General features: G+C 41.6%; 1 protein-coding gene and 1 non-coding gene across 3 annotated transcripts in view; one reads left to right on the top strand and one right to left on the bottom strand.

The window, feature by feature from the left end:
• Positions 1 to 14,992: 14,992 nt before the first annotated feature.
• TRNAE-UUC (transfer RNA glutamic acid (anticodon UUC)) lies at positions 14,993 to 15,065 on the top strand. Its single transcript has one exon. It is a non-coding gene; the product is annotated as a tRNA-Glu (tRNA).
• A 6,541-nt stretch (positions 15,066 to 21,606) lies between these two features.
• ZNF445 (zinc finger protein 445) overlaps positions 21,607 to 25,415 on the bottom strand; it is a 29,400-nt gene continuing 25,591 nt past the window's right edge. For both annotated transcript variants that reach the window (XM_060022216.1, XM_060022217.1), the window contains 2 exons: positions 25,296 to 25,406; positions 21,607 to 24,408 (listed from right to left, as the gene is read on the bottom strand). In XM_060022216.1, coding sequence (XP_059878199.1) covers positions 22,226 to 24,408; positions 25,296 to 25,406 — 2,294 coding nt within the window. In that variant the 3' untranslated portion in view covers positions 21,607 to 22,225. The remainder of the gene's footprint in view (positions 24,409 to 25,295; positions 25,407 to 25,415) is intronic.

Raw genomic sequence — 25,415 nt, 5'->3', positions numbered from 1 at the left:
TCTCCAGAAACCAAACTTAAAGTCATGGAAGACTGTGATCTAACTGACAGAGAATTCAAAATATCTGTCATGAAGAAACTCAATGAGCTACAAGAAAACTCAGAAAGGCAGTTCAATGAGCTCAGGAATAAAATTAATGAACCTAAGGAATACTTTACCAAAGAGACTGAAACGCTAAAAAAGAACCAGGTAGAAATTCTGGAGCTGCACAACTCAATACATGAGACAAAATACATTACAAAGCATTGGAAATAGAGTAGACCAAATGAAAGAGAGAATTAGCAAGTTGAAAACAGAATCTAGAAATGATTCAGGTAGAAGAGGAGAGAGAACTAAGATTTTTTTTTAAATGAAGAAACTCTACAAAAACTATCCAACTCCATTAGAAAATGCAACATTAAAATAATGAGTATTCCAGAAGGAGAAGAGGGAGAAGGGAGCAGAGTTTATTTAAATAAATAATAGCTGAGAACTTCCCAAACGTGGGAAAGGAACTGGCTATACAAGTCCACAACACTAATAGAACCACCAATTATCTTAACATAAAAAGACCTGCTCCAAGACACACTATATTAAAACTGTCAAAAGTCAATGATAAAGAAAGGATTTCAAAGACAGCAGGGGGAAAAAAAATGACAGTAATCTACAAAGGTATCTCCATTAGGCTATCAGCAGATTTCTGAGAGGAAACTCTACAGGCCAGAAGAGAGGAGAATGACATACTCAAAATATTGAAAGATTAAAAACTGTCAGCCAAGAATACTCTAGCTAGCAAAGTTATCCTTCAGAAATGAAGAATAAATAAAGGCTTTCCCAGATGAACAAAAGCTGAAGGGGTTCATCACCGCTAGACCAGTCTTACCAAAAAAATGTTGAAAGGAGCTCTTCTACCTGAAACAAAAAGGCAAAAGTACACAAAATGTTGAGAAAGGTGATAAACGGACAAATAGAATCAGAAAATTCCAACTCTATATCAGAATAGGTTGTTGAGCACTTAATTATAGCATAAACGTTAAATGGGGGAAAAACATTTAAAATAACTACAGATACTTCAATTTGGTAAAGAGGTCACATCATAAAAAGGAATAATTTATTACAACAGAAACATAAAAGAGTAAGAGGAAAAGGATGGAACCTGTAGAGGCAAATGAAGATAAGATGCTATCAGCAGAAAAAAGACTATTTTATCTATGAGACATTTTAGACAAACCACATGATAACCACAAAACAAAAATCTAGAGCAGAGACATGAAACATGAGGAAAAAACTGAGAAAAACATCATAGAAAAACCATCAAACTAAAATGGCAGACAGAAACACAAGGGAAAAGAACAATGGAAACATAAAGCAACCAGAAAACAAAAGATAAAACGGCAGTCATAGGGTTTTAGGCAGAAACTGGCTGACGTAGAAACCAGGGCCTAAGCATCTTAAAGCCTAGTTATTCAGAAGCGAGGTAGGGTCTAAATCCACTTCAGTTTTAGTCAGAAAGTGGCAGAGGTACAATTCAGGGCCCAAGCATTTAAAGCCTAGTTATTCAGGAGCCGGTTAGGGCCTAAATCCATTCCATTTTAGGCAGAAACTTGCTGAGGTAGAATCCAGGGCCTAAGCATTTTAAAGCCTAGTTATTCAGAAAAGGGGGGCTTCCAGGAAGATGGCGGAAGAATAAGACGCGGAGATCACCTTCCTCCCCACAGATACACCAGAAATACATCTACACGTGGAACAACTCCTACAGAACACCTACTGAATGCTGGCAGAAGACCTCAGACCTCCCAAAAGGCAAGAAACCCCCCACGTACCTGGGTAGGGCAAAAGAAAAAAGAATAAACAGAGACAAAAGGATAGGGACGGGACCTGCACCAGTGGGAGGGAGCTGTTAAGGAGGAAAGGTTCCCACACACTAGGAAGCCCCTTCGCGGGCAGAGACTGCGGGTGGTGCAGGGGGAAGCTTCCGAGCCGCGGAGGAGAACTCAACAACAGGGGTGTGGAGGGCAAAGCAGAGAGATTCCCGCACAGAGGATCAGGGCCGACCGGCACTCGCCAGCCCAAGAGGCTTGTCTGCACCCGCTGGGGCGGGCGGGGTTGGGAGCTGAGGCTCGGGTCGGTAGGAGCACGGGGAGAGGACTGGGGTTGGCGGCGTGAACACAGCCTGCAGGGGGTTAGTGCACCACGACTAGCCGGGAGGGAGTCCGCGGAAAAGTCTGGACCTGCCTTGGAGGCAAGAGACTTTTTCTTCCCTCTTTGTTTCCTGGTGCGCGAGGAGAGCGCTGCTTAAAGGAGCTCCAGAGACGGGCGCGAGCTGCGGCTAAAAGCGCGGAGCCCAGAGGCGGGCATGAGACGCTAAGGCTGCTGCTGCCGCCACCAAGAAGCCTGTGTGTGAGCACAGGTTACTATCCACACTCACCTTACGGGGAGCCTGTGCAGCCCGCCACTGCCAGGGCCAACTCACCCAGGAGAACGCACGGCGCGCCTCAGGCTGGTGCAACGTCATGCTGGCCTCTGCCACCGCAGGCCCGCCCCGCACTCCGTGCCCCTCCCTCCCCCCAGGCCTGAGTGAGCCAGAGCCCCCGAATTAGCGGCTCCGGCTCCTTTAACCCCGTCCTGTCTGAGCGAAGAACAGACGCCCTCTGGCGCAGGAGGGGCCACACAGAGGCGGGGCCAAATCCAAAGCTGAGCCCCTGGGAGCTGTGAGAACAAAGAAGAGAAAGGGAAATCTCTCCCAGCAGCCTCAGAAGCAGCGGATTAAAGCTCCACAATCAACTTGATGTACCCTTTATCTGTGGAATACATGAATAGACAGCGAATCATCCCAAATTGAGGAGGTGGCCTTTCAGAGCAAGATTTATGATTTTTTCCCCTTTTCCTCTTTTTGTGAGTGTGTATGTGTATGCTTCTGTGTGAGATTTTGTCTGTATAGCTTTGCTTCCATCATTTGTCCTAGGGTACTATCCTTCCTTTTTTTTTTTTTTTTAATTTTTTTATTAATAATTATTTTTATTTTAATAACTTTATTTTATTTTACTTTATCTTCTTTCTTTCTTTCCTTCCTTCCCTCCTTTAGACAACGAATCATCCCAAATTCAGGAGGTGGACTTTGAGAGCAAGATTTATGATTTTTTCCCCTTTTCCTCTTTTTGTGAGTGTGTATGTGTATGCTTCTGTGTGAGATTATATCTGTATAGCTTTGCTTCCACCATTTGTCCTCGGGTTCTATTCATCCGGTTTTTTTTCTTAATAATTATTTTTTTATTTTAATAACTTCATTATATTTTATTTTACTTTATCTTCTTGCTTTCCTTTTTTCCTTCCTTCCCTCCTTCCTTCCTTCCTTCCTCCCTCCTTTCTTTCTTTCTACTTCTACTAATTCTTTCTTTCTGCTTTTTCTCACTTTTATTCTGAGCCGTGTGGATGAAAGGCTTTTGATGCTGCAGTCAGGAGTCAGTGCTGTGCCTCTGAGGTGGGAGAGCCAACTTCAGGACACTGGTCCACAAGAGACCTCCCAGATCAACATAATATCAAATGGCGAAAATCTCCCAGAGATCTCCATCTCAACACCAGCACCCAGCTTCACTCAACGACCAGCATGCTACAGTGCTGGACATCCTATGCCAAACAACTAGCAAGACAGGAACACAACCCCACCCATTAGCAGAGAGGCTGCCTAAAATCATAATAAGCCCACAGACACCCGAAAACTCACCACCAGACGTGGACTTGCCCACCAGAAAAACAAGATCCAGCCTCATCTACCAGAACACAGGCACTAGTCCCCTCCACCAGGAAGCCTACACAACCAACTGAACCAACATTAGCCACTGGGGACAGACACCAAAAGCAATAGAAACTACGAACCTGCAGCCTGCAAAAAGGAGACCCCAAACACAGTAAGATAAGCAACATGAGAAGACAGAAAAACACACAGCAGATGAAGGACCAAGATAAAAACCCACCAGACCTAACAAATGAAGAGGAAATAGGCAGTCTACCTGAAAAAGAATTCAGAATAATGATAGTAAAGATGATCCAAAATCTTGGAAATAGAATGGACAAAATGCAAGAAACATTTAACAAGGACCTAGAAGAACTAAAGATGAAACAAACAACAATGAACAACACAATAAATGAAATTAAAAATACTCTAGATGGGATCGATAGCAGAATAACTGAGGCAGAAGAACGGATAAGTGACCTGGAAGATAAAATAGTGGAAATAACTACTACAGAGCAGAATAAAGAAAAAGAATGAAAAGAACTGAGGACAGTCGCAGAGACCACTGGGACAACAATAAATGCACCAACATTCGAATTATAGGGGTTCCAGAAGAAGAAGAGAAAAAGAAAGGGACTGAGAAAATATTTTAAGAGATTATAGTTGAAAACTTCCCTAATATAGGAAAGGAAATAGTTAATCAAGTCCAGGAAGCACAGAGAGTCCCATACAGGATAAATCCAAGGAGAAATATGCCAAGACACATATTAATCAAACTGTCAAATATTAAATACAAAGAAAACATATTAAAAGAAAGCAAGGGAAAAATAACACACAGGGGAATCCCTATAAGGTTAACAGCTGATCTTTCAGCAGAAACTCTGCAAGCCAGAAGGGACTGGCAGGACATATTTAAAGTGATGAAGGAGAAAAACCTGCAACCAAGATTACTCTACCCAGCAAGGATCTCATTCAGATTTGATGGAGAAATTAAAACCTTTACAGACAAGCAAAAGCTGAGAGAGTTCAGCACCACCATACCAGCTTTACAGCAACTGCTGAAGGAACTTCTCTAGGCAAGAAACACAAGAGAAAGAAAAGACCTACAATAACGAACCCAAAACAATTAAGAAAATGGGAATAGGAACATACATATTGATAATTACCTTAAATGTAAATGGACTAAATGCTCTCACCAAAAGACACAGATTGGCTGAATGGATACAAAAACAAGACCCATATACTTGCTGTCTACAAGAGACACACTTCAGACCTAGAGACACATACAGACTGAAAGTAAAGGGATGGAAAAAGATATTTCATGCAAATGGAAATCAAAAGAAAGCTGGAGTAGCAATTCTCATGTCAGACAAAATAGACTTTAAAATAAAGACTATTAGAAGAGACAAAGAAGGACACTACATTATGACCAAGGGATCCATCCAAGAAGAAGATATAACAATTGTAAATATTTATGCACCCAACATAGGAGCACCTCAATACATAAGGCAAGTACTAACAGCCATAAAAGGGGAAATTGACAGTAACACAACCATAGTAGGGGACTGTAACACCCCACTTTCACCAATGGACAGATCATCCAAAATGAAAATAAATAAGGAAACACAATCTTTAAATGATACATGAAACAAGATGGACTTAATTGTTATTTATAGGACATTCCATCCAAAAACAACAGAATACACATTTTTCTCAAGTGCTCATGGAATATTCTCCAGGATAGATCATATCTTGGGTCACAAGTCAACCCTTGGTAAATTTAAGAAAACTGAAATTGTTTCAAGTATCTTTTCCGACCACAACACTATGAGACTAGATATCAATTACAGGAAAAGATCTGTAAAAAATACAAACACATCAGGCTTCCCTGGTGGCGCAGTGGTTGAGAGTATGCCTGCTGATGCAGGGGACACGGGTTCATGCCCCAGTCTGGGAAGATCCCACATGCCACGGAGCGGCTAGGCCCGTGAGCCATGGCCACTGAGCCTGCGTGTCCAGAGCCTGTGCTCTGCAACAGGAGAGGCCACAACAGTGAGAGGCCCGCATATCACAAATAAAACAAACAAACAAACAAACAAAAAAACACATGGAGGCTAAAAAATACACTACTTAATAACGAAGTGATCACTGAAGAAATCAAAGAGGAAATCAAAAAATACCTAGAAACAAATGACAATGGAGACACGACGACCCAAAATCTATGGGATGCAGCAAAAGCAGTTGTAAGAGGGAAGTTTATAGCAATACAATCCTACCTTAAGAAACAGGAAACATCTCGAATAAACAACCTAACCTTGCACATAAAGCAATTAGAGAAAGAAGAACAAAAACACCCCCAAAGTTAGCAGAAGGAAAGAAATTATAAAAATTAGATCAGAAATAAATGAAAAAGAAATGAAGGAAACGATAGCAAAGATCAATAAAACTAAAAGCTGGTTCTTTGAGAAGATAAACAAAATTGATAAACCATTAGCCAGACTCATCAAGAAAAAAAGGGAGACGACTCAAATCAATAGAATTAGAAATGAAAAAGGAGAAGTAACAACTGACACTGCAGAAATACAAAAGATCATGAGAGATTACTACAAGCAACTCTATGCCAATAAAATGGACAACCTGGAAGAAATGGACAAATTCTTAGAAATGTACAACCTGCCAAGACTGAATCAGGAAGAAATAGAAAATATGAACAGACCAATCACAAGCACTGAAATTGAAACTGTGATTTAAAAGCTTCCAACAAACAAAAGCCCAGGACCAGATGGCTTCACAGGAGAATTCTATCAAACATTTAGAGAAGAGCTAACACCTATCCCTCTCAAACTTTTCCAAAATAGAGCAGAGGGAGGAACACTCCCAAACTCATTCCACAAGGCCACCATCACCCTGATACCAAAACCAGACAAGGATGTCACAAAGAAAGAAAACTACAGGCCAATATCACTGATGAACATAGATGCAAAAATCCTCAACAAAATACTAGCAAACAGAATCCAACAGCACATTAAACGGATCACACACCATGATCAAGTGTGGTTTATTCCAGGAATGCAAGGATTCTTCAGTATACGCAAAACAATTAATGTGATACACCATATTAACAAATTGAAGGAGAAAAACCATATGATCATCTCAATTGATGCAGAGAAAGCTTTCAACAAAATTCATCACCCATTTATGATAAAAACCCTGCAGAAAGTAGGCATAGGGGGAACTTTCCTCAACATAATAAAGGCCATATATGACAAACCCACAGCCAACATCGTCCTCAATGGTGAAAAACTGAAAGCATTTCCACTAAGATCAGGAACAAGACAAGGTTGCCCACTCTCACCACTCTTATTCAACATAGTTTTGGAAGTTTTAGCCACAGCAATCAGAGAAGAAAAGGAAATAAAAGGAATCCAAATCGGAAAAGAAGAAGTAAAGCTGTCACTGTTTGCAGATGACATGATACTATACATAGAGAATCCTAAAGATACTACCAGAAAACTACTAGAGCTAATCAATGAATTTGGTAAAGTAGCAGGATACAAAATTAATGCGCAGAAATCTCTGGCATTCCTATACACTAATGATGAAAAATCTGAAAGTGAAATCAAGAAAACACTCCCATTTACCACTGCAACAAAAAGAATAAAATATCTAGGAATAAACCTACCTAAGGAGACAAAAGACCTGTAGGCAGAAAATTATAAGACACTAATGAAAGAAATTAAAGATGATACAAATAGGTGGAGAGATATACCATGTTCTTGGATCGGAAGAATCAACATTGTGAAAATGACTCTACTACCCAAAGCAATCTACAGATTCAGTGCAATCCCTATCAAACTACCACTGGTATTTTTCACAGAACTAGAACAAAAAAAATCACAATTTGTATGGAAACACAAAAGACCCCGAATAACCAAAGCAATCTTGAGAACGAAAAACGGAGCTGGAGGAATCAGGCTCCCTGACTTCAGACTATACTACAAACCTACAGTAATCAAGACAGTATGGTACTGGCACAAAAACAGAAAGATAGATCAATGGAACAGGATAGAAAGCCCAGAGATAAACCCACGCACATATGGTCGCCTTATCTTTGATAAAGGAGGCAGGAATGTACAGTGGAGAAAGAACAGCCTCTTCAATAAGTGGTGCTGGGAAAACTGGACAGGTACATGTAAAATTATGAGATTAGATCACTCCCTAACACCATACACAAAAATAAGCTCAAAATGGATTAAAGACCTAAATGTAAGACCAGACACTGTCAAACTCTTAGAGGAAAAGATAGGCAGAACACTCTATGACATAAATCACAGCAAGATCTTTTCTGACCCACCTCCTAGAGAAATGGAAATAAAAACAAAAACAAATGGGACCTAATGAAATTTCAAAGCTTTTGCACAGCAAAGGAAACCACAAACAAGACCAAAAGACAACCCTCAGAATGGGAGAAAATATTTGCAAATGAAGCAACTGACAAAGCATTAATCTCCAAAATTTATAAGCAGCTCATGCAGCTCAATAACAAAAAAACAAACAACCCAATCCAAAAATGGGCAGAAGACCTAAATAGACATTTCTCCAAAGAAGATATACAGACTGCCAACAAACACATGAAAGAATGCTGAACTTCATTAATCATTAGAGAAATGCAAATCAAAACTACAATGAGATATCATCTCACACCAGTCAGAATGGCCATCATCAAAAAATCTAGAAACAATAAATGTTGGAGAGGGTGTGGAGAAAAGGGAACCCTCTTGCACTGTTGGTGGGAATGTAAATTGATACAGCCACTGTGGAGAACAGTATGGAGGTTCCTTAAAAAACTACAAATAGAACTACCATATGACCCAGCAATCCCACTACTGGGCATATACCCTGAGAAAACCATAATTCAAAAAGAGTCATGTACCAAAATGTTCATTGCAGCTCTATTTACAATAGCCCACAGATGGAAACAACCTAAGTGTCCATCGTTGGATGAATGGATAAAGAAGATGTGGCACATATATACAATGGAATATTACTCTGCCATAAAAAGAAATGAAATTGAGCTATTTGTAATGAGGTGGATAGACCTAGAGTCTGTCATACAGAGTGAAGTAAGTCAGAAAGAGAAAGACAAATACCGTATGCTAACACATATATATGGAATTTAAGAAAAATAAATGTCATGAAGAACCTAGGGGTAAGACAGGAATAAAGACAAAAACCTACTAGAGAATGGACTTGAGGATATGGAGAGGCAGAAGGGTAAGCTGTGACAGAGCGAGAGAGAGGCATGGACATATATACACTACCAAACGTAAGGTAGATAGCTAGTGGGAAGCAGCCACATAGCACAGGGAGATCAGCTCGGTGCTTTGTGACCGCCTGGAGGGGTGGGATAGGGAGGGTGGGAGGGAGGGAGACGTAAGAGGGAAGAGATATGGGAACATATGTATATGTATAAGTGATTCACTTTGTTATAAAGCAGAAACTAACACACCATTGTAAAGCAATTATACTCCAATAAAGATGTAAAAAAAAATGGCAGTCATAAGTCTTCATAATTACCCTAAATGTAAGTGAATTAAATTCACCAATCAAAAGACAGAGTGGCTAGATGGATTAAAAAACAAGATGCGATTATATGGTGCCTCCCAAAACTCAGATCTAAAGACAAGGTAGGGACTTCCCTGCTGGTCCAGTGGCTAAGGCTCCACGTTCCCAGTGCAGAGGGCCTAGATTTGATCCCTGGTCAGGGAACTAGATCCCACATGCCGTAACTAAGTTCACATGCTGCAACTAAGTGTTCGCATGCTACAACTAAGAGGTCGCATGTCACAACTAAAATATTCCGCCTGCTGCAACTAAGACCCGGCACAGCCAAATAAATAAATATAATAAATAAAGTAAAGACAAATGTAGGCTCAATGTGAAGGGATGGAAGATGATACTCTGAGCAAACGGCAGCCAAAAGGAAGAGTTCAGACATACTCATATCAGACAAAACAGACTTCAAGCCACAAAAGATTAACAAGAGACAAAGACAATATATAATGACAAAAGGGATAATTCATCAAGAAGACATAACACTTATTAATATATAGGCACCTAACCTGGAAGCACCAAAAAATATGAAACAATTATTAACAGACCTAAAGGGAGAAATTGACATCAACACAATAAGTGTAAGGGACTTAAACACCCCACTTACATCAATGGATAGATCATCCAACTGGCCTTAAGTGAAACATTGCACCAGATTGACTTAGTAGACACACACATATATACACACACACACGTATATATATACATGTACATGTACATGTATATATATAAATATAAATATATATATATATATATATATATATATATATATATATATATATATATATATATATATATATATATAAAACATTCCATCCAAAAGCTGCAGGATACACTTTCTTCTCAAGTGCATGTGGAACATTCTCAAGGATAGACCATGTGTTAGAACACAAATCTCAATAAACTTAAGAAAATTAAAATCATATCAAGCATCTTTTCTGACCACAACAGTATGAAACTAGAAATCAACTACAGAAGAAAGCTGGAAAAATCAAAATATGTGGAGACTAAATAACATGCCACTGAACACCTGTTGGGTCAACAAAGAAATCAAAGGATAAATCAAAAAATGCCAAGACAGGGACTTCCCTGGTGGTGCAGTGGTTAAGAATCTGCCTGCCAATGCAGGGTACATGGGTTCGAGCCCTGGTCCAGGAAGGTCCCACATGCCACAAAGCAATGAAGCCCGTGCACCATAAGTACTGAGCCTGTGCTCTAGAGCCCACGAGCCACAACTACTGAGCCTGAGTGCCACAACTACTGAAGCCCGCATGCCTAGAGACGGTGCTGTGCAACAAGAGAAGCCACTACAATGAGAAGCCTGTGCACCACAACGAAGACTAGCCCCCACTTGCTGCAACTAGAGAAAGCCCACATGCAGCAATGAAGACCTGACATAGCCAAAAATAAATAAATAAATTTATGTTTTTAAAAAATGGCAAGACAAATAAAAATAAAAATATGACATACCAAAATCTATGGGATGCAGCAAAAGCAGCACTAACAGGGAAGTTTATAGCAATACAGGCCTACCTCAAGAAACGAGAAAAATCTCAATCTAACCTTACACCTAAAGGAACTAGAAAAAGAAGAATAAATGAAGCCCAAAGTCAGTAGAAGGAAGGAAATGATAAAAATCAGGGTGGAAATAAATGAAATAGAGTTAAAAAGAGAATGAAAAGATCAATGACACTAAGAGCTGGTTCTTTGAAAAGATAAACAAAATTAACATTTAACTAGACTCACAAAAAAGAAAAGGTTCAATAAGTCAGAAACAAAGGAGGAGAAGTACAACAGATACCACAGAAATACAAGGGATTATGAGACTAGTTTGAACAGCTATACACCAACAAATTGGACAACCTAGAAGAAATGGATAAATTCTTAAATATTATAACTTTCTAAGACTGAATCATGAAAAAATAGAAAATCTGAATAGACTGATCACTAGCAAGGAGATTTTAAACAGTAATCAAAAAGCTCCCAAAAAACAAAAGTCCAGGACCAGATGCCTTCACTCGTGAATTCTACCAAACATTTTTTAAAAAGGACTTAAAAAAAAGTATCCAGTGGGGGTGGGGAGGAGGAATTTTTCTCCTGGATTGAATTATAATTGCACTTATTATAATCAATCAAAACAAAAAATATTGTAAATTTATATAAATAATTGTTAAACAGAAAGAAATTTTATTGGAATTAAAGCTCTTAATGAGAAAAAAAATAAGAAAGGACTTAATACCTATCCTTCCCCAACTCTCTGAAAAAATTGAAGAGAAGGGAACACTTCCTAACTCACTTTATGAGTCCAACAGTACCCTGATACCAGAACCAGCTAAGGACAACAAACATGAAAAAACATTACAGGGCAAAATCTCTGATGAATACAGATGGAAAAAATCCTCAGCAAAATATTAGCAAACCAAATACAACAATACATTAAAAAGATCATACACCATGATCAAGAGGGATTTAATTCCAGAGGTGCAAGATGGTTCAACATCTGCAAATTGATCACCATGATATATCACATTAATAAAATGAAGGATAAAAATCATATGATCAACTCAATAGACACAGAAAAAGCATTTAACAAGATTCAACATCCATTTATGATAAAAAAATTCTCAATAAAATGTGTACAGAAGGAAAATACCTCAACATAATAAAGGCCATATATGATGAACCCACAGCTAACATCATACTCAATGGTGAAAAACTGAAAGTTATCCCGCTAAGATCAGGAACAAGACAAGGGCCCACTCTCACCACTCTTATTCAACATTGGCATTGGAAGTCCTAGCCAGAGCAATTACGCAAGAAAAAGAAATAAAAGGCACCCAAATTGGAAAGGAAGAAGTAAACTTTTGGGCGTTCCCTGGCAGTCCAGTGGTTAGGACTCGGCACTTTCACTGCCATGGCCCCAGGTTCAATCCCTAGTCAGGGAGCTAAGATCCCACAAGCCATGCAGTGTGGCAAAAAAAAGAAATAAACTTTTATTATTTGTGGATGACATGATTTTTTAATTTTATTTATTTATTTATTTATTTATTTATTTATTTATTTATTTATGGCTGAGTTGGGTCTTTGTTGCTGGGTGCGGGCTTTCTCTAGTTGCAGTGAGCAGGGGCTACTCTTCGATTTGGTGTGCGGGTTTCTCATTGCAGTGGCTTCTCTTGTTGCAGGGCACGGGCTCTAGGTGCACGGGCTTCAGTAGTTGTGGATCACGGGCTCTAGAGCACAGGCTCAGTAGTTGTGGTGCACGGGCTTAGTTGCTCCGCAGCATGTGGGATCTTCCCGGGCCAGGGCTCAAACCCGTGTCCCCTGCATTGGCAGGCGGATTCTTTTTTTTTTTTTTTTTTTTTTTTTTTTTTTGGCCATATGCGGGCCTCTCACTGTTGTGGCCTCTCCCATGGCGGAGCACAGGCTCCGGATGCACAGGCTCAGTGGCCATGGCTCACAGGCCCAGCCGCTCCGCAGCATGTGGGATCTTCCCGGACTGGGGCACGAACCCATGTCCCCTACATCGGCAGGCGGACTCTCAACCACTGCGCCACCAGGGAAGCCCTGGCAGGCAGATTCTTAACCGCTGCACCACCAGGGAAGCCTAACATGATTTTATATATAGAAAATCCTAAAGACTCCACACAAAAAAACTATTAAAAATAATAAATAAATATAGTAAAGTTGCAGGGTACAAAATCAACATACAAAAATCTGTTGCATTTCTTTACACTAACAGTGAACTAGCAGAAAGAGACATTAAGAAAACAATCCCATTTACAACCACAACAAAAAGAATAAAACACCTAAGAATAAATTTAACCAAGGAGTAAAAAGACCTATACACTGAAAACTATAAGATACTGTTGAAAGAAATTGAAGAAGACACAAAGAAATGGAAAGATATTCCATGCTCATGGATTGGAAGAATTAACATTGTTAAAATGTTCATATTACCTAAAGCAGTCTACAGATTCAATTCAATCCCTATCAAAATCCCAATGATGTTTTTCACAGAAATAGAACAAAAAATCCTAAAATTTGTATGAAACCACAAAATATCCTAGCTAGCCAAAGCAATCCTGAGCCAAAAGAACAAAGATGGAGGTTTCACACTCCCTGATGTCAAATTATACTACAAAGCTAGTAGTCAAAACAGCATGGTATTGGCAGAAAAACAGACACACAGATCAATGGAACAGAATTGAGAGCCCAGAAATAAACCCACACATATATGGACAACCAATTTATGACAAAGGAGCCAAGAACATATAATGGAAAAGGGAAAGTCTTTTCAATAAATGGTATTGGGAAAACTGGACAGCCACATGCAAAATAATGAGACCAGACTACTATCTTACGCTATACACAAAAATTAACTCAAAAAGGATTACATATTTGAATGTAAGACCTGAAACCACAAAACCATAGGCAGCATGCTCTTTGACATTGGCCTTAGTATCTTTTCGGATGTCTTCTCAGGAAAGGGAAAAAAAAAAAGCAAAAATAAACAAATAGGACTACATCAAACTAAAAAGCTTCTGCAGAGTAAACAAAAAGACAACCTACCGAATAGGAGAAGATATGTGCAAATCATATACCCAGTAAGGGGTTAATATCCAAAATATCAATATGTAAGGAAATCATACAACTCAACAATAACCCCCCCCCCAAAAAAAGAAAAGAAAACCCTATTGAAAAATGGGTAGGGGAACTCCCTGGTGGTCTAGTAGTTAGGATTCGGTGCTTTCACTGCCATGGCCCGGGTTCATCCCTGGTCAGGGAACTGAGATCCCATAAGCTGCACAGGGTAGCCAAAAGAAAAAAGAAAAATGGGCAGAGGATCTGAATAGACATTTTTCCAAAGACATACAGATGGCCAACAGGCACATGAAAAGATGTTCAATATCACTATCAGGGAAATGCAAATCAAACACAATGAGCTATCACCTCATGCCCATTAGAATGGCAATTATAAAAAAGAAAAGAAAAAGCAAGTGTTGGAGAGAATGTGGAGAAGGAACCCTCATACACTGTTGATGGGAAAGTTAAGTTGGTGTAGCTACTATGGAAAACAATACGGAGATTCCTCAGTACATTAATAGAACTACCATATGACCCAGCTATTCTGAGTATTTATCCAAAGAATATGAAAACATGAATATGAAAAGATATATGCACCCTATGTTCATTGCAGCAGTATTTACAATATGAAAACAACCTACGTGCCCATCAACAGAAGAATAAAGATGTATATATATACAATGGAATACTACTCAGCCATAAAAAGATGAAATCTTGCCATTTGCAACACCATGAATGGACCTTAAGGGTATTATACGAAGGGAAATAAGTCAGATGGAGAAAAATAAACTACTGTACGACTTCACTCATATGTGGAATATAAAAAAACAAAAATAAAACCAAACCAAACAAAAATAAACACATAGACACAAAGAAGAGGTTGGAGGTTATCAGAGGGTAAGGGGGCTGGGGAGAAGGGCAAAAAGGGTAAAGGGGGTCAACTGTATGGTGATGGATAGAAACTAGACTTTTGGTGGTGAGCACAATGCAGTATGTACAGAATTATAGTGTTGTACACATGAACCTTATATAGTGTTATAAACCAATGTTGCCTCAATTTAAAAAAAAAAGATTCCCAGGAATTCCCTGGTGGTCCAGTGGTTAGGACTCTGCACTTTCATTGCCGAGGGCCCAGGTTCGATCCCTGGTCACGGAACTAAGATCCCACAAGCCACATGTGGCCAAAAAAAAAAAAATGATTCCCATGAATGAATGATTGCCAGCTCCAACTAATGTGACCAATGGTAAGTTAAAAGTCATCCTACAGTTGAAGCTTCATAGCGTGTGAATGACACATTTGAGGACAGGAAAACACCACTTGTTATTGGACATTGGATTACTCTAGTACTAGTGGCCAAGGCTTACCAATTGGAACCTTCTTCAATCCACCTCATACAATTAAAATCATAGTAGTAAGACTTTCTACTTACCTAACATAGCTCCTTCTGATGACATTGTAGCCACCATGCTTGCTCTTAGGACTCCAACCAGACTTTCTTCTTATGTATAACTGCTACTTGTTTCTCTTTTTTAACATATAAAAGTTTCTGCTTATGTTCACATTAGACTGCACCTTGGTAGAATGAGCTTCTCAGTTGTGGATCTGATGATAGAACCTTAAATGTAAATAATTATTTTAATTGTAAATGGCCCAAAAAGAAGGAAAACTTGTGGATTTTCCCAACAACTTTATATTTCTATATGAATAAGATTCATGTGTACAACTAGTATGTGGAAATGTTTGCACTAGTCTAAAAGTATACTTCTCTTGGGTTGCTGACTTCAATATTTAGTATTGGTTTATGTACATAATGACTCCTTGGACTCTTTCTCACCAAGGGAGAATCTTCCACAACCATTTTAAGTAAACCACAATGATGTATCTGAGGGCAGGCAGTCTGTTTTCTACTCTCATTCAAACCTAAAGTTGCAGAGGGAAAACATCCATACTTAGACAATTTTTTTTCTACCTCTACCCAGTATATTTATCAGATTCTTTGATTCACACGAATAGTAACCCATCTGTTGAAACCACATTAATAGCCTATGAATCTTAACCAGTAGAACTAGATGCATACATTCTCCTTGCCTTACCTAACTTATACAGATTTAATTGTGAAAGGCACGAACTGATGTGCTCCCAGGTCATTTGGGCAACAAAGACAGCTCAACCATGGATTTAAATGGAGGCATCCTTGTCTTTTTAATTGGAAGATTCTTTTCAAATTCAGGGCTATAGGACTTCGCTGTCTGGTTTCCTCTGTGCTCTGCTGGGGGGTTTATCCAAGTCACTGCTCCATTTGAGGTAAATTGGGATTCTGCTATGTTTTGTTAAAGTCACAAATTTGCTTTATTAAATTTATTAATTTATTGAAATTTGTTGTAAAATAATGTTTATAAAGTGGAATACCTTTAACTGTGTTCTTAATTTTGAGAGACTCTTCTTGCGGCTTTGAGTTCATTACAGCAAGAGGAGTAAGGTCACAGTGAACAGCTAGTTATTACAAGGTCAGTGGGTAAAATCAACTGCTTATGACATAATTTATACCTTTAAGTCACCAGTCACCACATGATTTCCTCAACAAATATTATTGGTCTCAAATTTTTTTAAGTCAAATATCCTAGGAATTTTAAAAATAATTCAGGAACGCTGCACCATTTATTTAGCTTATTGTCTCTCTGCTTCAAAGCTGCCCTCCTATAGATGTTTTGTGATGACGGGGTTGAATTCTGCAATCCACATCTCTGCTTTGCTCACTGGTTCCATTAGGTTCTGCATTTAAGGAATGCAAGAGGAAAGCTGCAGTGTTGAAGTGTAATGATTAATTTTGTGTGTCAACTTGTCTGAGCCACTGACATTTGGTCAGATGTTACTCTGGGTATTCCTGTGAGGTTGTTTTTTGGATGAGATTAACATTTAAACTGGTGGACTGTGAGTGAAATAGATTACTCTCCATAATGAGGGCAGGCCTCTTCTAATCAGCCAGAATAGAACAGAAAGACTGGCCAACCCAGGCAAGAAAGAATTCTCCAGCAGACTTGCCTTCTGACTTCACCTGCAACATCAGCTCTTAAAGGTTCTACAGCAAAAAGCCTTTGGGTGGAACTGGAACATGGGCTCTCCTGGGTCTCCAACCTGCTGGCCCACTGCAGATTTTGGACTTGCCAGCCTCTATAATCATGAGCCAATTCCTTGTTCTCTCTTTCTCTCTTCCTATATATTTTTTCTATTGATTGATTCTCTGGAGAATCCTAATACAAGGAGGAAGAGGGGGCTTGTTCCTTCCTGGGTTTTGTGGGCATTGCTTCCTGTTCCCAATGCTTCTTCACCCCAGCAGTGGCAATTCCTTCTGGTAGCAGCAGAGTCCAGCTTACAGGTTTTGCCTACATGGGGCCCTTCCCCCGAGCTCAGACACTAGCACCAGCCCAGCAGTGCTCTCCTGCTCATAGGTCTGAGCTCAGTTCCACAGGGGCTCTCTTCCAATGTCTAACCTTTTAACGATTCTAACCGTTTCTCCTTGTTTCCGCTTTGTATCTTGCCCTGTGGAGGCGGGATCAATGTGATACCACCACCCCAAACTGGTTCAGATGTTGAAACTATAATGACCACACACACATCAAGAGGTTATGAAAAAGTTTATTATTCGTATGAGGCTCTGTGGAGACAGCAGGACAGGTGCCAAAGCCAGGTGGTTTGCCTTGATAAAGGAGGGGTGAGTGGCTCTGGTTTTTATTGTGGTTAGGGGTGAGGATTCCAGTGCAACAAAAAAGGCCAGGATTTGCATAAACTTCCCCTTCAGAGCTGAGAGGGTGTGCTTGGGATTTCTTATCAGCTTGCCCAGATGCGAGGCAAAATGGGGACAGGGCTTGAAAGCTGTCAGTGGTCAAACATCCAAAATGAGGCCAGATTCTATCACAGCTCCTCCAGTCCTGGGTGGTAGCTCCTTCTCACAGTTACTTCCTCCATGATACCCTAGCCTTCTCTTTTTGCCTTTACAGTTACTTAGACAGATCTAGTGAACAATTCTTTACAAGTTTTTTGTTAAATTAACTAATATGGTTTCTGGCTCCTGACTAGAACCTGCTGACACAAAACCTCTTTGCTCTTCTTAGCTGGGTTAGCATTAACATAAAAGGTGGGGTAGTTGGTATGTAAACCTATTTACTCACCAACCTAAAAAAGTGGAATGGATGACTCGGCATCTTCCATTCACAGGCTCCCACTTCTTCATTAAAATTATAAGGCTACAGCTTCTGGCACCACTTGTTATTTTTAGGCAAGGAGGAATGAAAGGAAATGGAGCTTATAATTTCCTATAAACTGCAGGCCTCGGGGATCATGTGTCAATACATGGAGAACATTCCCATTCTTTTTTTTTTTTTTTTTTGCGGTACGCGGGCCTCTCACTGTTGTGGCCTCTCCCGTTGCGGAGCACAGGCTCCGGATGCGCAGGCTCAGCGGCCATGGCTCACGGGCCCACCGGCTCCTAGGCATGTGGGATCTTCCCGGACTGGGGCACGAACCCGTGTCCCCTGCATCGGCAGGCGGACTCTCAACCACTGCACCACCAGGGAAGCCCTCCCATTCTTTTTAACTGCTGCCCAGTTCTCTATCATGGATGTGTCAGACCTGTTTAACCACTCCTTTACTAAGAGCCATCTGTGTTGCTCCCGATTTTTGCAGGTGAGAACCTGAAGCCTTGAGAGATGGAGTGGCTCGCTCTAAGAAACATCACATAAATGGCAGAGCCAGGATTTCTATAAAATCATAAAATGGCAGAGCCCATGCTCAAAAATATTTTTATTTTGAGATGTTTTAAACAAACAGTTAAAAAAGAACCCACCACTTATCCCATTAAATCAACATGCTGACCCATCTACATCAACTTCTTAAAAGAAATAAAACACAACTGAAGCCTCCACGTACCCTCCGTGATTCCATCAGCAACTCCTGCTCTGGGAAAGCAGAGCATGGCTTTCACACCTCATTCTAACACATGATTTTACACTCTTCATATAATTTGAATCCATAGGAAATATATTATTGTATAAAAGAGTAACACTGTTTACTATATGCCAACAAGGTTTACATGCCAGCCACTATTCTAAACACTTTACATGCATTAATTCATTAACTGTCCCCCTCCCCCCATCACCCTGTGAGGTTGGCACTACTATCTCATTTTACAGAAAAAGTGAAACACAAGTAAGTTTAAATAATGCGCCCACAGATACACAGTATGTTTAACTTTACATAAATGGTATTCGTAGCTTCTGCAACTTTCTCAGCATCATTTTTGATTCATCTGTGTTGACAGATGTAACTCAAGCTCTTTCATGTTCACTTCCCAAAGTACCAAACAACCCATGTATTTACCCGTTCTTCTGTTGATGGAAATTTAGGCTTCTCCCAGTCTCACTATCTACACAGTGCTGCAATGAACAGTCATATGCACATTTCCTTCTTCACATGGAGTTATTCTAGGGTTTATCCAAGACTAGAATTCTAAGTGGTAGAGTACACACAATTTTACAAGATGTTGCAAATTGCTTGGCACACCCATGGCAGTGAGTTCCCATGTGCCATACACTTACCCACACAATGGCTTTTAAAAATTTGCCAACTTTATGAGTGTAAGATGGTCCATATCAATCTACATTTCCTGCGCTTTCTTCTCTGCACATGCCTCTGTCTGGGCTGACAGTCTCTGTCAGCAAGGGTGAGACCAACCATACTGAACACCTGCCTGAAAGACCTCCTGATACCCACTCCTCTCCATGGAGTCCCAGCCCATCTGGCTCCCGCCGGCCCTAACTTCAGTTCTTCCTAGGAAGAGGAGAGAAGGCGGGGCAGGGCTGGAATAAGGGGTATGTTCTCCAGGCCAGGATGGGGTGTGAGGGGAGCACTGATAGCTGGGGCAGTCAGAAACTGTCGGAGCGTCCTATGACTCGGAACCACCCATGGTTGGGCTCCCAAGTAGCAGGCGTGCTTGTGGGCGGTCTCTAGTCAACATTTCACTCACAGACCCCTTCAAAAACTTCCAATCCTGACTTAGCTGAAATAATAAATCCAGTTCTATATTCCTTAAAAGAGTCAACTTTGTGCAAAATCTACTCTGCCCAGCCAAAGGATAAATAAGCACCCAAACCTGGCTTCCAAAGTACTTGGTCCGGCTGCAGTAGTGGGAATAACTTTTGGAAACCCAGACAACACCTAACAGAGCAACATACAGGCATTAGGAGAGGTGGGACCTGGGGAGAGGGCTTAGAGACACACAGGTCAGGGAAGGCTGGAACTTAAAAGAGTAAGGACCTGGGCCAGCTTGGACAGGAGTGTGGCACTCCGCGTGAAGGTGAAGGGAGACAGCACAAGGCAGGTCCGCCCAGGGGCATTCAGGCAAGGGCAATGAAGTTAAACCCAACACTGATTACACCAAAATGTTTAGTAGTTAGCTCCAAGTAGTCAGACTTTTCCTTTCAGCTGATCTGTATTTACTAATATTTCTATAATAATCACATACTACTTATATAATTAAAATTATTTTAAAACTCAGGTTACTGAACAGACTGCATCAGCACTATCCCCAAATATTCAAGGCTTACCTCAATACAGAGAGATTTTTGTTGATTTTTACTACATTTACATTTTTTAAAATTTGATTTGAATGTTTAAAAATAAATATATTATCAATTTATAAAAATGGCAGTAGAAACACCCCTATTGGGGCAGGAACTCTATGAGGTACCAGGTGGCACACAAGGAGTGGGAGGATGAAAAATTTGGACAGTAAAGGGGTATTTCTGTGCTTGTAGCATCAACTGACATGGGATCTGCAGCTCTGTGAAGGCTCTGGTCTAGAGATCAGACCCCTAACCCAGAATCTTAGTAAACCAAGCCTTCTTTTCACCAATCCCAATAGCCAGGTAGCAGAGCCAGCTACTCTAATTTCACACACAAGGAAATAGATGCTGATGCTCAGCGACTTACTCAAGATCATCCTGCCAAGAAAAGAAAAACCAAGCCTGGAATGCAGATGACTCCAAGGCCCTTGCCATGACCCTGGGCCCTCAACACATGGGACTCTGAATCTGAATTACATTCTATAAGGGTTCAGATTCAGACCACAATAATCCTCAACTCAAAACTGTCCAAAAGCCCCCTACCTCCCTTTGAGGTAGCCAAGCCCCAGTGAGGACCCACGATGCTCATGCACCTTGGCCCTCCACCTTTCTGGCTTCCTCACTTCCAGCTGGCTCACTCCACTCTGGCTCAGGGGCCTACTTGCCATTCCCTAGGAGACCAGACAAGACCCTACCTCCTGTGAAGGGTCCTATGTAGCATCTAGGGACCTACAGGGCTTCCTCCATGATCTCCTTTGGGTCTTTATTCAAATCTCACCTTCTCAGTTGAGGCCCTCTCTGACCAGCCCGTTTAAAATCTCAACCTACCTCCCAATCCAGCACTCCCTCTCACTCTACTCTGATTCATTTTGTCCACAACACATATCATCATCCGAAATACTATATATATCTCATTTGTTTATCGTCTGTAAAGATCCAAGATGGCAGACTTTTTTGTTCCACTCACTGCTGGGTCTCTGGCACACACAACAGTGCCTGGCACAATGAGAGATGCTCAGCACATTTCTGTTTAGCAGATGAACGGCTGCTGCCCATACAGGCCTGTGGGACGGAGATGGCGATGGGGCACTGGTCGAGCTTCATTCTCCAGGTGATCAAGCCCAGTACCCTGTTCTCCACTCGCAGCTGAGACAACTCTACGCCCATGGCAAATATCCAAAGTCAGCTGTGAAGACTGAAGCCGCAGCCAGAACTCCCCTGGAGGCATCAGAAGAGACTAGTTCTTACTGCTGCTGGTGCTTTTAAGGTCAAACAGACTAGGCACCATCACAAGCCAAACTCAAAAGGGAAACTTAGGATCCAACTGGCCCCTTCCCAGCAGCCACAGCCCACCATGCCACGGACATTTTGTTGAACCAAGAAGGGCAATGGTCTCTCCCTTTAGAGTTATAGAAGGAGATCTGGCTGGGGGAGCTCCAGGCCATTGTGCAAAGACCACTCCTAGGGGTCCAAGCCTCCTTCTGGAACACGTTGCTGCTCTTCCCCAGCACCTCATTTTCCAGCAGTAGGATGGGGGTGCCTGCCCTGCATTTTTGAATCCTCAGGATTCTCTGCCACTAGCTTCCAAAATAGAAAGGGCTGGGCCCTCTATGAAGGTCTGCCCCACACTGCCTACAATCAGGGGTTCTCTAGCAGGGTAGCCAGGACCCCCTCCCCACACTGTCAGACCCCAAGCTAATCTCTCGTATGGTTTTTCATATGCCGAGCCAAATTTGAAGACCACCTGAAGGTCTTCCCACACTCTTTGCATTTGAAGGGCCTCTCTCGAGTATGAAATCTCTTGTGGCTAATGAGTTGTGAGCTCTTGCTAAAAGTTTTCCCACACGTGGTACATTTGTGGCACTTTCCCCCAGTGGGTATATCCTGGAGCCCAGTGAGTCCGGAGTTCTGATCACAAGTTTTCTCACAATCTTCAAGAGGTTTCTTCTCCTCACTTGGTTTTAATTCCTGTAAACTCACCCCTGTATCCTGGCGAGAAGACAACCCAGCCACACTGCATTCAGACTGGGCCACTCTGGTGTGTTTTCTCTGATGAATACAGAGAGTATGTCTTCCAATGAAATCTTTCCCACACCACTGACATTTAAATGGTCTCTCTTTCGTGTGGTTTCTCTGATGATTAACAAGGCGATAATTTCTGTCGTAAGATTTCCCACACAGATTACATTTATAGCGTTTCTCTCCACTGTGTATTCCCTTATGATCTAAAAGACTTCTTTTACGTGTAAAGCTTTTCCCACATTCTTGGCACCAAAAAGGTTTTGCACCAGTGAGTATTTGTGACTGCAGATTTGGAGCATCTTCACTTTCATGGTACTCATACGGTTTCCCCAAAGAGTGAACCCTCTGATGTCGGGAGAGGTTAGAACTCCACCTGAAAGACTTCCCGCACTCCCTGCACTTATAAGGCTTCTCTCTGGTATGAACTCTCTGATGGATAAGGAGGAATGAGTGATTACGGAAGGCTTTGCCACACTGGCTGCATTTGTAGGGTTCCTCTGTGGTGTGACTGCTCTGAGGAACTTGGAATGCTCCGTCCTGACTAAACGATGGCACGTCCTCACTAAACGATGGCACGTCCTCAGGCTTTATTTCGACGGCATGCTGCCTCTTATGAACGATAAAGGCCGACTTATGAGGAAACTCTTCTGCACATTCACTGCATTGGTATGGTTTCTCGCCTGTGTGAATTCTCTGATGATCAATGAGAGCTTTCTTTTGATTAAAGGTCTTCCCACACTGCTGACACAAAAGAGCTTTCTCCACAGTGGGGGCACTCTGGGGCTGACTGTAGTTGGAGGTCTGCCTAAAGTCTTCTCTACATTTGTCTGGATCACAGACCTCCTCTTCCTGGTGCAGTCTCATGTGACGAGTGAAGTTTGACCTCCACCTAAATGTTTTCCTACATTTGATGCATTTATAGGGTTTCTCCTGGGTGTGAATCCTTTGATGTTCAAGAATATATGACTTACAGTGGAAGAATTTCCTACACTGGCTACAGTCAAAGAGTTTCTCCCCATTTTGGTCTCTCAAATGATGATCAAACCCTGAGCCACAAGAGAGAGCTTCCTCGTGCTGATAAGATTCAAGAAATTTCTGCTTAGCATGAATTTCCTGGTGCAGGCGGTAGGCAGACATGCGTCGGAAAGCTTTGTCACATAAACTGCATTTATAAGGTTTCAATCCAGTGTGAATTTTCTCATGTCGCACACGGTTTGAGCTCCACCTGAAGGCTTTCCCACAGGCCCTACATTTAAACGGCTTCTCTTGAGTGTGAAGTCGCTGATGACATGCAAGATGGGAGCTATGACTGAAGGTCTTCCCACAGTCACTGCACGTATACAATGTCCCCACCATGTGAAGATTCTGCCCGTGTTGGTGATGAGAACTAAGGCTGAAGTCCTTCCCGTGTGCATCCTTTGCCTTCCCTTTCAGTCCAGTGTGAATTCTCTGATGTAGGCTAAACCCCCCAATCACGCGTCTGAGCCCTTTCCCATATTCCTTGTAATCACAGTGGTATGAACTCCCTCTGAAGTGTTTGCCATAGCCATGTTTAAGGGACTGCTTTTTTCTGGGTCCTCTCAAACATGTAATATGTTTTAGATGAAGACTATTACTTCTTCCTGATTCTTCACAGTCTTTTCCTGTCCCGTAGCTGGAATTGGTCTCTTCTTTCTTAACTGTCACTTGTATGGGGTTTCCACATTGCTCCTTTAACCTGCTCTTCTGTGCAAAAGATTCTCTGAGCCCTGTTCCCTCAGAAACATTTGCTGCACCATGACATCCTGATGGTATAGCTTCTTCCAAAGGTTCATGTTTTAAGATGAACTTGTCTGTTTTCACATGGAGCTCATTTCCTGACACAAATAAAACAGAAGAGAATGTACTCTTGGGAGTTCCCTGGTGGCCTAGTGGTTAGGATTCTGGGCTTTCACTGCCGTGGCCTGGGTTCAATCCCTGTTCAGGGAACTGAGATCCCAGAAGCCACTAGGTGTGGCCAAAAAAAAAAAAAAGGGAAAGAGAATGTTCTCTTTTCCCATACTTGGAACTGCAGAAAGCACCAAGGAACCAAAAAATGTCATGAACTTAGGTGGTGAGGCTTTTGCCTGACTGCCAATACCTTTACAAAATAGTCAGGGATAAGGCAAAATATGGAAGAGTATTCCAGACGACAGGAAAGGGAGAGGAGAAGCAAGACGGGTACAGCAGCTAGCTGTACACATCCAGTGAAAAACAAAAAGGGTTGAGAAGCAGGTGTTAAACAGCAAGAGAGGGGAGAGGAATCATGACACAGAGCATGATAGGAAGGTTTCCAAGAGCTGAGAGGTGGGGCTCCTAGGAGGACTGGCTGCAAGGGCTAGAGGTCAAGCCTACCACGGGGGAAGGACCAAGCAAAGAGGAGCAGCAGGAGTGGGATGAGGGTTCCTAGGAGCGGGAAGGGGAGAGCAGCACAGGGCTGAGGAGGAGCATCAGTGAACTGACAAGGACAGTGAAGCCCTCAGTGGGCAAGAGCTGTTACTGAGAGTGCTGCTGGGGAAGGGGCAGGACCAGAAACCAATGTCTAATAGGCCGGTCTGGAGGGGAGAAGCCCAGGCACCCAGTACTTCTTAGCAACACTGCTAAGGATCTTCCTTCCAGTAAACAATGGAGTAAGTTCCCCATGATTTTCTTAGTATAAAAGACCTTAAGAAAGAGGAGAGTAGATGCGGGAGGAGCAAGACCTGGTCAGTTCTCTGGAACTCACCTGCAGGGGCAGCACTTGGACTCCCCTTAGGATGAGCTCCCTGGACATTCAAGCCCCACGGCTCCCTTGCCTCCAACCAGGAGATCAGAGCAGGTTTGGTGAATGGCCCCACTGCAGAAG

This window comes from Delphinus delphis, chromosome 10 (genome assembly GCF_949987515.2).
Source record: "Delphinus delphis chromosome 10, mDelDel1.2, whole genome shotgun sequence".
Lineage (NCBI taxonomy): Eukaryota > Metazoa > Chordata > Mammalia > Artiodactyla > Delphinidae > Delphinus > Delphinus delphis.
Note: the sequence above shows the minus strand (reverse complement) of the source record. Positions and strands in the feature narration are given on the sequence as shown.